At 55.0% G+C, this 15,563-nt stretch overlaps 1 protein-coding gene across 1 annotated transcript; it reads right to left on the reverse strand.

The window, feature by feature from the left end:
- Positions 1 to 9,516: 9,516 nt before the first annotated feature.
- Positions 9,517 to 14,669, reverse strand: IRX6 (iroquois homeobox 6). Its single transcript, XM_036275523.1, has 6 exons — positions 14,546 to 14,669; positions 13,265 to 13,528; positions 12,438 to 12,547; positions 11,931 to 12,238; positions 10,560 to 11,180; positions 9,517 to 9,615 (listed from the first exon to the last, which is right to left on the reverse strand). Exons 1-6 carry the CDS (start codon positions 14,588 to 14,590, stop codon positions 9,608 to 9,610), a joined length of 1,356 nt encoding a protein of 451 aa, XP_036131416.1. The 5' UTR covers positions 14,591 to 14,669; the 3' UTR covers positions 9,517 to 9,607.
- Between the last annotated feature and the right edge of the window lie 894 nt (positions 14,670 to 15,563).

Consider the following 15,563-nt stretch of genomic DNA (forward strand, 5'->3'; position numbering starts at 1 on the left):
TACAGTGGGTCTGGGCTGGACTGCGGCTGGCTGGAGCCCATGTCACCTTCTCCTACCTGCGGCTCCCTGGCTAACATAATTCATCTTCCAGACATAACCACTGATCTCATTTTGGCACATGAACTTGACCTTGAAAAAAATATTTTGACTGCCTCATTGGAGTATAATTGATATACAAACACTGCACATGTTTAATGTTAAATTTGATGAATTTGGACATATGCAAATACCTGTGAAACCATGTTCAAGGTAATAGACCTATTCATCACCCCGAAGTTTCCTTGTGTCCCTTTAGTTTTGTTTTATTTTCAGTTTCATTTTGTCTTGTGGTGAGAACACTGGCAAACGTTTAAGCGCCCAGTACAGTGCTGTTAACCACCGCACGCCGCGGCCCCGCAGACGCCTGGGCTTCCTCACCTTCGGGCCCAGCGAAAGGAAGCTGGTCTGCGTGTACCTTGAAACACACGCTTATGTTTAAAAAAGTTCATTCCAACTATTATTGAGTTTAAAAAGATGTCTGTTGAACAGGAATGAGACAGATAATTGTGCTTTAGTGAACCTAGCCCGGAAATAAACACACACACGTTAGTACGAAGGTTCCAGGATCTTGAACTCCAGGGCAGAGTTGTGGGCTCTTTCCTCCTCTTCGGCCTCTGATGCACTCTCCAGCTCTCCCTGGAACCCCTCGTCCCTCGGTCCTTTCCCCTTTACCTTGTCTGACCTTCGCTCTTTCCCCTTAGCCATCCACTTTTCCACACTGGTTTTGGTTTTTGTTTTTTGGCATCTACCTTGAATAGGTCGTTCAGCTTGGTGTAGAGAACCAGGTAGACAAAAGTGACCCCTCCCTGCCCTGAAGTTCGCGGGCTCCTCCGGCCACCAGGACTTCATCTGCCACCACTTTCTCTTTTGTCCCCAGTCGCTCCCTTTTGCTCACGTCCCACCTGTAGCCTTCACTTTTCTCTTGAGCACTTAAACCTGTGGGACATCCTGCATTCAGGTGACTTCTCTGGTGGTCAGTATTCCATAAACCATCAGCTCCGTGTAAGAGGCCCTTCTCAGCAGAATTTATGGCTTGGCAAAGCCATTTCATAAAAAGTGATTAATGATAATTAACATTTTAACTTCAGGCCATTTAATGGCACCTGACAAAGGGGTCGAGTGAAACTCATGGGTGTCATATGTCAAATGTCACAGTTATGGGATGGGGCTGAACAGTGGCTGAGAACAGATGAAGAGACTGTGTGAGGAACTACATACAGACAGGGCTTCTGCTCCCGTCCCTGGGGCCTGCTCCCCGCTTGCCCACCTCCAGGGGGACACGGCCGCCCTCTCAGACTAGACGTGTCTGTGTCTCAGCGAGTTCAAGTTGGAGACTAGCTTTGCAAACAATGTAATAACAGCCCCTCCCCTCCCTCTGCCTCACGTGTCCAGCCCACAGCGTGCTGCACACTAAGGAAAGTTCCTGACTGTCCAGCATCAAGGGACTCGATTTCCAGAATGTCCCAACCTCGCTGGCTCCACAGCGGACTCCTCACCCTCTGGTCTCTGAGCTGCCCCCGAGCCCGTGCCCCTTCAGCGCTGACCCAGGCTCCACGTTGTTCCTCTCCCGGGGTGTCCCCTTTCCTCTTGCTTTCTGAAAGCTACAGATCACCCTTTGGCAATGTCCCTCCTGGCTCCTACCAGCCCTCAGGACCCCCTGCTCTGCCCAACCTCACAGATGGGGTCGAAACACCAACCACTCACAATACAAAACTGAGCAGAAAGTACGACGAGGGCCAGTGTGTTTCCGAAACGGAAGGTTGGAGCCCTCCGGGGAAGAAGCGAGACGAGTGGTCAAGGACGGAGAAGCGTGGCGGACACCCCGAGTGCCAGATCTCAGGCCTGGAGAGGGGCGCCTCGGGCCGACGCCGCTGCGAATGGAGGGGGCGCACTCCGGCTGAGCGGGACGACCGTTCTGAGCAGGAGGGGCAGGTGGCAGGGAGACAGTGCTGCTTGGCACTTCCCCGTGGACGCCACGGCCAGAGCCGATAGTTCGCGGGCACGCGTGCCGGCGCCCAAGCTCAACATTTCACGTTCGCGGGCTGAGTGTGTCCTCGCGTCACCGCACGAGCTCAGCTCCAGCTTCATCCCGTTTCCCTTAGGAAGAAGCTGAGGCCCAGAGAGTAAGGCTCCCCCAGGTCCTGGTCACGGGGGCTGAGGGGCGGGGCCAGACAGAGCGGGCTGCTGTCCCCCTGTGCTTATGCTCGCCATCATGCCACCAGCTGAGCTGTCGCCAGGGCCGCACAGTAAGGGACGGGTGGACATGAGGAGTGGGTAGCAATGCAATGTTTTCTTTCAAAACCATGAACTGAAAAATGTGAAAGTGAGTCTATTTCAAGAAAAGATCAAGTGAACAGGGTAAGTGTGGATGTGGCCTGAGTCTTAAAGGGGACATAAGAACTAGTGGAGGCCATTAAGCTCCGAAACACAGTGGGGTTCAGTACACGGGGCGAGTGTGAGGAGCCACAGGGAGGAAGGGGCTTCCAGTGCACTAGAAACATCCCCACCGCGGGGCCGGGAGCAGCCCCGTGGCCGGCAGCTTTCTGACCTTGCCTCCGTGTCAATGTCAGTAGCTATTGTCACCAGGCAGTGGGCCGCCCGTTGGTACTTAGAGAGTCTCTTTATGCACTTAAAAGGCATCATTAGTACCGAGTGGCTATTAAAGCAGCCTCGCTGTTCAGAACAATTTTCTGAAGCAAATGCAGAGGAAACGTGTTGAGGGTTGGTCATTAGCAGCGACCACAGAAGGACTGACCGTGGGCAATTGTGCCATTAATCTTGATAAGGGGAAGTGCCAGCAATTCATAAAATCCACTTGGTGAGGTTTCTCCCTAAATGGACACCGAGTGAATGACCCCATGTCTTTGCTCTAGGTAACAGACACGTAGGAGCTGAGACAGGGGCTTGGCAGGGAGCATAACAGTGACTCCAGGCCTGCTGGGGCGAGGGCAAGCCTGCCTGGCAGGGACAGCTGGCATTTTATACTGTGCTTGCTATGGGCCGAAACAGCTCTCATGCTTCCCATAGTGACCGTTCAATCCTTACAACAGTCCTGCGAGGCAGGCACCATCGTGAGTTCCCGTCAGAGATGAGGAAAGCGAGTCTCACACAGGCTATGCCACTTGCCTAAGGGCAGGGCTGGGATTCAAACCCGGTAGCCTGGTTTCAGAGGCTGCACGCACCACTGTGCCGCACAGAGTGGCCAGAGTGGCCTCTTGCCTTCGCTTGGAGGACAGCTGGGCTTTGGGGTCACCGGACTACAACCCCAACTCTGCCACTTCCTGGCAGCTGGGCGTTGAACAAAGGACTTCACTTACGTAAGGCGTGGTTTCTTCCCGCATGGAGTGCAGGGTCGTTCTGGGGTCGTATGACGGACGTGTCAGGCTCTTGACAGCACTTGAGAATATCACCGTCCTCTCCTTCCACCTGGAGGCTGCTGACACACTGTCAGGCCAGGACGCGGGCAGGGGTGTGACGGACAGCAGATGCCTCTAGCACCCTCTTTCTAACTGGCCTTGTCCATCTTGGGTTCTGGGTTAGCGGCAATTATGGACTGAACTCTCCAGAATCCACGTGTGGAAGCCCTAACCCCAAGGGAACTATATTTGGAGATAGGGCCTGGTGGAGGTTCTAAAGGTTAAGTGAGGTCATCAGGGTAGGCCCTCAACCAGGAGGCTGGTGTTCTTAGGAGAAGAGAAGAGACACAAGAACTCACTCTCTCCGCCAAGTGAAGACACCCTGAGAAGGCGGAAGAGGGTTTTTACCAGGAACCAAATCGGCGGGTACCTTGACTGGACTTCCAGCCTCCAGAACTAGGAGAAAATCAATGTCTGTTGTTTAGGCTCAGCCTGTGGTATTTTAGCATGGCAGCCCAGGCTGGCCGAAACAGAACCCTAAGTTCACATGTTGAATGGGACACCCAAGTCTGGAAGTGTACTCAAAACCGTACCTCCAGCTATGACACCAATTCGGGTAAAGATGGTTACAAACTCTGTGCTACTCTTCCCTTTAAGTGGTAGAGGTGAAGTCCCTCCTCTTGACTCTGGACAAGTGTTGTGACTTGCTTCACCAACAGATACAGTGGAATTGACATTCTGGGACTTTCACAAGAAACACTGTGATTCCACCCGGCTGCCGAGACGGGAGGAACCTCACACAGCCCGCCGCGGGGGGCCTCTGCAGGGGGGAACCCAGGGCCTCCTTGGAAGCAGACCCCCAGGTCCAGCAGAGCTGCCTCCTCCATCACTGCACAGACCAGAAACAAAGCCTCTCACTGAACGCTGCCCAGATTACAAGTCCATGAGCAAAACCAGTGACTCCGGTTGTTTTTAGCCATTAAGTTCGGGGGTGACTTTCCCTCTGCAGTACGTAACTGGAACACCAGAAACACTCCCCAAGGGCCTGCACCCCTGCTCAGAGCCACCTCTGGGCTGCCCCACAGGTGACCTGGCACAATTCCACTAAGGGCGCAGACAACTGGGGTAAGGGAGGGGCAGGGTTCCCCCCGTTTGACCCTGGCCTTGGGAGTCCCGGATTACATCCATCTTTGGGGTCCTTCATACACCATGTGGGAAAATGTAAATTTATTATACCTCACTTTACCATGGGAGAAACAGACAAATTCATTGACTCAAAGGGAAATCCACAGGCTTCTAGACTCAGTCGGCCAAGCCCCATCCCTTACCCCTATACTGCTTCTAGAAAATGCTGGAAAGAGAAAAACCCAGTTGTAGTTCCTGGTTCTTACCTTGGTTGCACACTGGACTCACTTGGAAGCTGTACTGCTGGGCCTCACCCTTAGAGATCGGATGTAATTGTCTGGGGTACAGATTGGATATTGGTACTGAGAATGAAAACAGTAAGAGCTCCTGGCTGGCTTGTTTATGTGCCACCAGGGTTGAGAATGACTGCTCTCACCTCATTAGCATGATCACTGTTGGCATCATGGCTCCAACAGGGTCTCTAAGACTTAAATGAAGCCAATTTGGAACTGGGAATAGTCCTGGGCAATGAGGGGAGACAGTCCCTGATGACCTCGTGAAGAATAATCCTCCTTTCCATTAAAGCAGACTTACTCACCAAAGACTAGAATGTGTACCAGCAGCCATGTGAACCTGTCACGGCATTAAATAATGGTGACTCTCAGAGTGACCTAAACCCTCATTTTTCAACTCGCTTTCTGATTCACAAAGGAGAAGCCTCCACTTAGCTTGGCTTTAACCTCCCTTCGGCTTGGCAAAAGCCAGGGAGCCGGTTGCCAATGACTAAAATTCAAGTGACACTGATCTCAATCTTTGTCTCTGGGGCAGTTGAGTGAGAGAAATGTGGAAATTATGAAAGAACCAGGTGGTTTAACATGATCCCAGCCCACCAGGAGAAAACGGAGTCTCGAGATACTTGGTGACTTGCCCAAGGAGTCAGATCACGGTTTCCCCCTTCTCCTGCTTTGTAGTTAATGAAGAAAATCACGCTGAGAGAGCGGTCCTTTCCATACAACTGCGGCATAGCCATCAGACTCCATTCTTACTCTGACCTCAGAGACGGGCAGACAAGCCCCACTGAGGAGGAGAGGGGGAGGGGAGACATGGAGGGTAGGAGAAAGGATGAATTGTGGAAAAGTGCAACACTTGTTGGTTCAGGAGACAGATTTCAGAAGTTACATGGAGAAAGAATTTGGTTCAAAAAAGAAAGAACTTTCTAATGCTGCCAAGGCCGCTACGGGCTGTGTCAGGAGACAGGCAGAGGCCCACCTTCTCCGTCCCTGTATTTATTTGTTAAAGCTGTAGACTTTCCCTCCTAGTGTTGGCTGTCCCCAGATGTGAAGAGATTCTTGTCTGCATGATGGTGTTTGGGGCCAGAATTCTCTTACACACTGAGGTGCATGGGACTCCTCAGATGCTCCTAAGCCTGGACTTCAATTTGTCTTCAGACAGCTGGGAGAGGCAAGTTAGTCTCCTAGGTTACCTCCTCCCCTTCCAAAATCACAAGCCTTTGAGCTTCAGGATGAGGGAGGGGGGAAGCTGAGCCAGATGAGGAGATTGAATGTGAATCCAGATTAAATCCTGGAGGAATTTGCACCTGTTACTGGGATGTGATTTGACTCTGGGCCAACAGCGGGTTTCCTCAGCCCTCATGCTGAGCTTAGGGTCTGGCCACTGCTACTCAGGTTGGAGTCCCATCAGACCGCCTAGGGTGCTTGTTGGTTACAGAGAGTCTTCCAGCCCACTTCCCCACAGGATTCTTCAGATATGGGCTGATTTTGATGGTGGAGATCTATGGGCTACATTTTGCCAAACACTAATCAAATGTGTCTCGGAGAGCCACATCCCAGGGAAATGTGGGCCATAAGTAAGGTGGGGGGTGCGCTTGGTCAGGATATGGGGGCACCAGAAGTCTTTGTGCATTGGACATTCCTAAGGAAGGAGGGCAATCTGGACTTCCAGAGATATGAGATAATAGACTCAGAAACATTTAGAGTCTCAGACACACAAGCTCTTATTCATAACGGAATAAAAGAATCTTAAAATAATAGAATGTCTTCGCAGTAGAGCTTAGTGGTTAAGAATCAGTGACACTCAGAGTGTGACTTCTTTGCATGCTGGCCAGATAACTGACATCATATTATCATCCTCTCTGGGCTTCTGTCTCCTCATTCATTAGATGGGCTCACTAGTAAGTATAACATCATGCTCCCGAGGATGTTATTACATGTAAATTAGTCAGGGCAATTAAAGGGCACAGCGTGGAGTCTGGCACATGGTAAGGGCTCCACAAGCTATTATAGCTACCAGGGTCATAGGATCTTAGAGCCAAATGTGACCGTAGAGGTCATCTAGTGAGTCCATGCTGAGGCAGTGACTCCTGGTGGGAGAAGCATCAGTAGAGACGCTGGTGTGCTACGGCTTCTGATTCAGCTTCGCTCAACCCGGCCACCTGGTGGTTGCACCCCAGCCAAGGGAAGGGGCACTTAAACCACCAAGGGAGTTTGGAGGTCCAGCTCCTAAGACTCTGAACCCGAGAACGTTGCCTTTCTGCATCTACTGCCAGGCGCTTTGCGGAGCTCACAGGCCAGCTGTCCGTGGGCACCAGCAGGCTCAGCTGAGGAGAGCAGGGAGGTCTCCTCCCTCCTCCGGCTCTGGTGTTTAATCAAAACAGTATTCAAAATATGATTCTGGGAGATTATACTGGGAGATTTGCAGGAGGCTCTCAGTGGGGGCAGAGATGGTGGGAACAGATTGCTGCCGGGGGCCTGAGGCTGGGTAATCACGGGCTCAGACAGGCCATTCTCAGGCCCCTCACCCGTACCCCAGCGTGCAAATCTAGACCATCCCTGTATTTTACAGCAGGGGACTGAGAGGGGAAGGGGTCGTGCATGCCACTAAATAAAGTCGTAATGGGATTGGGATGGCAAAGCCATTTTCTGGGATTCCAGCTACTCTTTTTGGCTCTTCTCACACCCCACTCTCCCAGCCAACCCTGATCTTGGGGGACAACCCTGGCTGCTATGGGGGGGGGGCAGTGAGAGGCTCGGCTTCCCAAACCAGAGATGGAGAGACAAGCTCCCGAGGTCCTGGTGGCTTTATTTCCCAAGGCCTACGGTTCCTACAAAAGGCTGAGTGGCTGGAGGCAGTGTACCTGTCGGATCCCCCCAGCCCCATCCTTTACTGTCTGTTCAGCCACGAACTCTGGCTTAGGTGGGTCCCTTCTCTCTGGCTTCCCTTTCCATCTCCGCGGGCTGACTCAGTGTGATGCCGAGGGCCCCTCCCTGCCACAGAATGTCTAGCTGGAGCCCCGCTCCCAAGCGGGGCGCTAGGAAGCAGCCTCCGCAGGCTCGGCGGCCTCGGGAGGGTCTACCTGGTCCCCGGAGGGGGCGTGGTCGAGAGCGCCTCGAAAGAGACCTCGCGCTAATGCTCTTTATTACAAGCGTTAATCCTGCAAAGCCGACTGGAAATAATGTTTATCTTTTGGCAGTTTAATTTCCCGGACCCTAAGCCACGGGTCAGTGAGGGCGACTGGAAGGGCCCTGGGGAGGCTGGGGGAGGCGCACCTGCTGTCCAGAAGCCGGAGGGATTTCCGAAGGAAGCGAGGGAGGGCAGCGCGAACCGAAAAGGACCCTGAGCGGGAAGACGGTCCGTCCCAGCACGGATTCCGTGCGACCCTGCGCCCGCCCCTCGCCCTCCCATTCGGCCTGTTTCTCGTCTGAGGAAGGGTTTTGTATTTTTGTCACTCGTGATCTCTGAAGGCCCCCCTGACTCAGATCATTCTAGAGGAAAGGAGACTGGTTCGGGAGGTGGCCTGCCGCCTGTTCCCGTGAACAACCGAACCTCCCCCTGCAGCCTCCAGGGGTCTTCAAATCTGTCTCCGTCCCTTCTCCACAGGACGCCGGCCCCTCCCGCCCCCGGCTTCGGCGGCTGGCCGGAGCCCCGCAGAGGCGCCGCTGCTCGCGGACCGAGCCCTCGGGCGCACACCCCGGCCGCCCTCCCCGGGCTCCCCACTGCTCCGAGCCCCGATTCGCCTTCCGCGGCCCCTGTGAGCAGCGGCGGGCTCGCGCGCGGGCTGAAGCCGAAGCCCCCGGGCCGGGACCTGGACAGCTCTCCCCAGCCCGACCCGACCCTGGGTGGAGGTTGGGAGGGGACCCAGCGCCCTTCCCCGCCCTCAAGCGCCCATTGGTTGGCCTGTACCGGAAGTGTTTGCGGACACTGGCTGAACGCGAAGAGTGCCCCCTGCCGCCCGTCGAGCTGGCAAGCGGACTTGGCCGTCCGTCCCGCCTGGGAGCGCGGTGGTCCCAGAGGCCAGTCAAGGGACTGCCGATAAGCTCCCCATCGCCCCTTGTCCCAGTGAACTTAAAACCCAAATACGGACAGGGAAACACATGCAGCTTCCAGACGAATATCCGGACAGCTCGCACCAGCCCCGACCCCAGAGTTGCAGCCCCACCTCCCGCGCACGAATCCGCCCAGACGGCCAGACTCGGAGAGCTGGCTACGCGCAGAGTTCCGTGGGCCGAGCAGGCGCCCCGGCCTCGGCCAAAACCTGGCCAATGTCTCTCCTGCTAAGAAAGGGACCGAGATCTGCAACCCACGCCGCACTGTCCCCAGAACACTCGCCCACAGTCCGTCCTCCTGACCTCTTCAATCACCCCTGTCACAGAAGGGCCACACAGCTTAGGTTAGGCTTAATTATTTTTTAAGGACACAAGGAGTGGGGAGAGGGAGAAGGCGTAGGTGATCCTTAGGAGTCAGGTCAGCGTGGAAGTGACAAAGTGATGGTTCGGGGGTGATGGAGAGAGGGGGCAGCTTCACACCCTGAATCCAGAGGAGGGAGTCAGACTCGCCCAGCCTTCCCCAAGGTGCTCTGCCACTTCCTCTGGGATCTGAAATGATGCCCATCTGCCCACCACTCCCAGCTCTGCGTGCAAGGAGAGCCTGTAGGAGGGTTTCTGTGTGTCCCTCTCTTAAGCGAAGTGAGAGCCCCCAGTTCCTGGTGAGGACTCCCAGCTTCTTAGAGTGAAGGTGAGTTGAAAAGTAGGGTTTATTTCCAAGATTCTTCGGCAAATCGCACCATTGCGCTAACCTGCTGAGAGAGGAAAGGTTGATTAAAACCCAAAGGCCGCCAGGCGGGCAGTGATTCCCAGGAAAGCAGAGGTCAGTGTTGTCTCATCCGAAGGGACTCAAAGGTCTAGAAGCAATTTGCTTGCCAGAGATAATATTTGGACCCCTTTATGTGTAAATTCAAATAACAATGTAACCCAATTTTCTAAACCAGCTAATCCTGCGAGAAATTACTACAAAGAGCAGAATCTGACAGTAATTGCTAAAGGCTGCCAATTTATTGGGGAATGTGCCTTTGTGGGGTGGGGTGAAAATTCCTTCCGCAGGGTATAGCCAGAGAACCAGCCTGGGGGGAGACCTTAACTGGCAGCCACACCCTGCTTAGGGTTGAGATCTTGGGGGTGAGTGCTCTCCGGGGACAGCCCGAACCCTGGGCTGCCCTCCCCAGGGGAGCTAGTGGGCTGCAGAGGACTGCAAGCTATCTCAAGCACTGGCTTGACACCAGTTGTCTGTCTGGCCCAGCCCTTCACACCTCTCAGAAAGCCCTGTGCCTGCCAGCCCTAGCAAACTCTTGATACAAGCACAGCAGGGGCTAGCTGCCCTCCTCTGAAGGACAGGCTGGGGACAAGGTCACCCGTGCCAGAGGGTTGTGGTGATGCCCACCAGGTGCTTTTGGCAGACCACTGAGCCAGTGCAGAGATAGATGTAGATTGCCATCTCTTTGATGACTTTCTAAGTGAGCCTAGGTAAGTTAGTCTCGCTCTGAGCTAATTACTAGTATTTGGCTTTAAAATGAGGGGAAACTAGAAATACTATCTCTAAGCTTCCATTTCAAAGAGTGCTGTGAGACAATCTCATGCCAGGTCGAACCTGGGCATGCCCAAGAGTCAGAGAGGGTATGCAATGGCTGGGCAGCACATGGGCAGGTGTCTTTTGGACACACTCCCAGAGCCCTCCGGGGCCCACTACCTTCTGCTCCGGTTGGGTACTGGCACTGCACTGCCGGCTCCCTCCGCCGCGGGCACGGAGCACAGTTCAGGGGCAGCCCCTGCAGCGCCAGCGTGGGCTTTCCAAAGGCTTTGGCTACGCGGGAAGACTCCTCACATGCAGAGTCTCTGGGGACCGAGGGTCGCCCTCCCAAGCCTGCAGGCTGTCTGGGAATCAGATGGCATTCAGGACTCCTCGGCTTGGGCGGGGTTGGAGGTGCACCTTCGACAGTGCTGGCTGCAGCGGTGTGCGCCAGAGACCAGATGCGTGGTTTCTGGCTGCATGGGAAGTGCGTGGTCAGTGTGGGACCCCCTGGCTCTGCCCGGAGGAAGTCAGCGTCTCGCGATCCGGGGGACGCATGGAAGGAGAAGCAGGGCGCTGCCAGACCGCACTCCCTGCGCTCCAGGAGGCCCACTCGAGCTGCAGCACAGGGCGCCGGCAGCAACTGCGTGTCCTTATGGAACTCAGCCAGCCTGTCCGCAGCTGTGACCACTGCCGCCTCCTCTTCGGCCTCCTCCTCCTCCTCTTCCTCCTCCTCCTCTTCCTCCAGGTCTTCCAGATCACTCAGCCGGAGCCCGCGAGCTTCCTGGCTAGCTGCACTGTCTGCAGGAAATCAGGAGAGAGTGAGAAAAGCCCCAGGCCCCAAGGGAAATCCAAGGGAGTACCCAACCCTGAGAAGCTTTTAGCAAGATGTGTGCTGCACTCAGGACATTCTCGGAGTAATTCACCAGGCTGACTGCCCATCTCTCACTCTTGCCCCCAGTTGGTGGCCTGCCCCAGGGAAAGAAGTCCCACCCCAGCCTTGACCCCAACCTTTGGAAGTCTCCGCCTCTCCGTGCAACCCCAGTCCAAGGAAATCCACACTTTGTGCTGCTGTCACTAAGACCTGGATCTTAGTTTCTCACCCATATAAAAGAAAGGGGACAATTTCTACCCAATTTCCACACTCACAGGTGGCTAGTGTGTATGATTTAATTCAGTAAATATTTACAGAGTGCTAACGATGAGCCAGACAGCATTTAGGCATTAATTTAGGGACAGATATTCTAGAGGAGCGGAAATTCTGAAGAGGTCATGGTGATAAGTATGTCGAAGGAAATAAAAGGGTCTGACAATAGAGAATAACTGGGAAGCTACTTTGGCTTTGGTGGCCATGGAAGGCTTTTTAGAGGTGACACTTTAAAGTCCAGAAGAAGCTGGTTCTGTAGGGAAGTCGGATCAGAGGGTACCCAGCAGGCAAAAGCCATGAGGCACCAGGGGACAAACGTGGAGGGTAAGCAAGGAGTGCCTTCCATAAAAGCTGCCCCACCCCACTTACCCCACAGTGGAGTGGGTGGTGAACATTTTTGGTACCTTTGGTGTCACTGTTTAGGCAGCCCCGTGATTCTTCTGCTCCACCTTCCACCTTTCTCTCCTCCCCGCCTTTGTTCTTGGGGGCCCACGTCATCTTGTTCTCCTTCTTGAGGCGCCGGCGCGCGTTGGCGAACCAGGTGGACACCTGGGTGAGGGTCATCTTGGTGATGATGGCCAGCATGATCTTCTCGCCCTTGGTGGGGTAGGGGTTCTTGCGGTGCTCGTTGAGCCAGGCCTTGAGCGTGCTAGTGGTTTCTCGGGTGGCGTTCTTTCTGCGCCCAGCGCCACTCAACTCCATGGCTCCATACCTACGGGGAGAATCTGGCTCACAGTTCTGGGGCTGGCGACCTGGGGCAGCAGGCAGGAGATGGTGAGTGGCCTGGAAATGAGGTTCTGCTCCTCTGTCCCTGCTCACCCGCCTTCCCATGCTCTGTCCAGGTCAGCCCTACCTGGGCAGTGGAGAGGGCAGGACTTTTGATGCCAGTCACAGTGTGCCCCATGCCTTACCTGTCATACTGGTATTGCCCCAGAGTCGGCTCGTAGGGATAATAGGCTCCTGGTTGTGTCAGGCCAGGTGTAAAGTTCCCTGCAGTCTCCTTAAATTCATACTGTGGATTCTGGTGGGGGAGGAAGAAAGGAAGTTCTACCCACATTTGGGGAGGAGGCGAAGCAGGGCAGTTGGTAGGGGTGTGAACTCCAGATTCAAGTCTGGTTTAAGTCCCAGTACCACTGCTTGTTACTGGCACTAGCTGTGTGACCTTGGGAACAGTTGTCAGTCACTCTATGCCTCAGTTTCTCCTGGGTACGATGGGGATAACAACAGTCACTATAGGTTGGTTATCTAAGAAGAGTGCTTGGCAGAATTCCTGGTGCAGAATAAACAGTAGTCAAACATTAACTGTTATTATTATTGTTACTACTTGTGTGTTTCTCCCTCTCTCCCCAACCCCAGCAGCTGGGGGACTTCCCTGCCTCAGCCTCTTGCAGAGCTGTTCCCTGACCCTTTGCATCTCTGTGGCTCTGGGGAAGGTACTGACCTCTGCACCTCAATTTCCTCATCTGTAAATTGAGGAAAGTGACGACTTGCCTTCCTCGCAGAATTAATAGAAGTGCAAATGTTTCCTAAACAGCATGGACTTCTGCAAACTGTAAAATGGTCCAAAGATGTACTTTCCCCCTAATACACAATCCTAACCATTTTCTGCCCTCAGAGTTGTTCGTCCTTCCTAGATTTTCCTTGGAGATCCAGGATGGATTTCACCTGAAGCTGCCGCCTCTGCCCCCAGGCCAGGTGGGTGCCGGCGCATAGACCCGCCCCCACACCGTGTACTCACCAGCGCCCCGTACAGCGTGGGTGGCTCTGGGCTGTAGGGCAGGTACCCAGGGTAGCTCTGGGCAGCTGCAGCGGCGGCGGCGTAGGGGGCTCCATAGATGCCCAAGGCTGTGCCTAGTTCAGGCCGCGCACTGCCCAGCAGCCGGCCATCGTAGGGTGCTAAGCAGAGAGTCGCCGCCGCCGGGGTGGAGCCTGCAGCCACATCTGGGACGGAGCGCGAGGCTGATTCGCAGCAAGTGGCACTGGAACTTGCAGACACCAGAAACTATGGGGGCAAAAGAAAGGGCACCGAAGGTCAGAGATGGGCGCCTTAAGCTGGCGAAACCAGCAGCGGAACTGCCAGATCTCTCCGTTAACTAAATGCCGCTTTGTGTTGATCATTCTGCTGAGCGCCCAATCCAGGAATTATCTGAAGACTCAGTTCAGCCAAACTGCACTTGTAGAGGCTCCCAAGTCCTTGCTAAGGCTCCAGATTCCCACGGGTTCTGCCATTGGGAACATTCTGAAACCAGAATTACAGAAGACCTACTGGCCTGGTTCGCGCGCTCACCCCAGCCCCTTCCCCATCACAGGAGCCTACAAAGGCAGAGCTAGAAGTTGGCCTTAGAGACCTTCAACACGTCTCACACGCTCATTTTATAGAAAGGGCAGGAGGACCAGAGTAAGTGCAGACTTGTCCAAGATCACAAAGCGGGTCAGAGGTTGAGCTGGGACTAAACTCTGGAAAATGCACCCTACACCAGGGAGGGAAACTGGAGAACAGTGGTTGGTGTCCCCAGAATTTACCCAGGAAACCCTTGTCACTTCACAGCTTCCACATTGGTCTTGAAAATTGAAGGAACCAGAAGCTGAAAGTTTGGACCGACCCAAGGAAGGGGGAAGATAGGAACAGAGGTCAATAACGAACAGCAAGAGGACAATTGTGAGATGGACAACGCTCTGTACTGGAAGTCTTTTTTTTCTGAGACTCTCCTGGCCACCTCGGATATCTGTACAGTAAATAGGCCTGTCTGGAAGATCTCTGAGATCCCACCCACCTCGCTGAGCGCATGGTCAGAGTGTGCAAGTTTCAGCTCGCCCGATTTTCCAGATTGCATTGGGGGAGTGGACCGTTCTCAGCTGGGGACTCAGGATGCCAGAGTGGACTGTGGTACATTTCCCTGGTTCCTGCGCCCTCTGGTCTCCCGGGAGACTCGGGAGAGAGGAGGGCACTAGGGTAGGTGCGTGCACTGAGTACCCCTTCCATCCAGTCTGCCCCATCCCTCGTGGGAATGCCTCTTACCTGGGAAGCGCTGCCATAGGGGTGTCCAAATTGCGGGAAGGACATGGTGGCTGTCCCTGGCTCGCCTGCCTCTTATTTTGCTCGTTCCCGCCTCAGCCCCGCGGTTCTGCGCCTCCAGCCGCGTCCTGCCTCGGTTCCTTACAGGGCTGCGGGAGCCCTGCGCCGGGTCCTCCGCCCGCTTGGCGCTACCCGAGGCAGAGCCAAGGGCAGACCGGCTGCCGAGCCCTGCGCTCTAGAAGGCGCTCCACCGGCCCGCGTGGTCCGGAAGACAGAAGGGCCCATGGATAAGCAGGGGAAGAAAGAGGATACGAGTTCCCAAAGGTGCGCAGTGGCGAGGCGAGGTGAGGCGCGGCGCGGAGCTGTGCGGTTCCGGAGGTGTCCCAGTCCAAGGCGGACAGAGGCTCAATATGACGTCACGGTAATCCCGGGCCGCCAGGTGGGTCCCCCAGCCCTGGGGCCCCGGGCCACCAAACGTGCCAAGCGCAGCCAGCCCGTGCGCGAGCGCGCACTCTCACCCACACTCACACTTATTCCAGGAGGTTTGCGCAGCTGGTGAGGAATGTCAAAGCCCCTGACCCTCACTGCTGGGCGCTGGATCCTACCCCTTTTCGCCTTACACTCACGCGCGCGCGCACATACAACCTCTCCAAATTACCCGGGAGAAGTAGGTGAAACGCCTCCCTCTGCGCCGCGCAGGCCCCGGGCGCAGCGAGCTCCCCTCCTCCCTGCGGCCCAGAGGAGGAGAGAAGCAACCTAGGAAAGAGAGAATACAAAAGAAGACACAGGAGAAAAAAAGAGGAGAAAAGTGGGGGAGAAAGGCAAGGGGGGGAAAGAGGAGGGAAGAGGAGAGATGAAGAGTATAAGTGAACAGAGGCGCGTTGGGGAGGGGAGGGAGCTGGGGTGGGGGAAGGCTGGGCGGAGGTTGCACACCCGCAGGTGGAGGAAAGCAGAGGCCTGGGGGAGATGGCTCCAGCCGGCTCCCCCGCCCCTCCGCCGCAGGAAAGTTTGCTCGAGCCAC

The sequence above is a fragment of the Molossus molossus genome, unplaced genomic scaffold, assembly GCF_014108415.1.
Source record: "Molossus molossus isolate mMolMol1 unplaced genomic scaffold, mMolMol1.p scaffold_m16_p_21, whole genome shotgun sequence".
Taxonomy (NCBI): domain Eukaryota; kingdom Metazoa; phylum Chordata; class Mammalia; order Chiroptera; family Molossidae; genus Molossus; species Molossus molossus.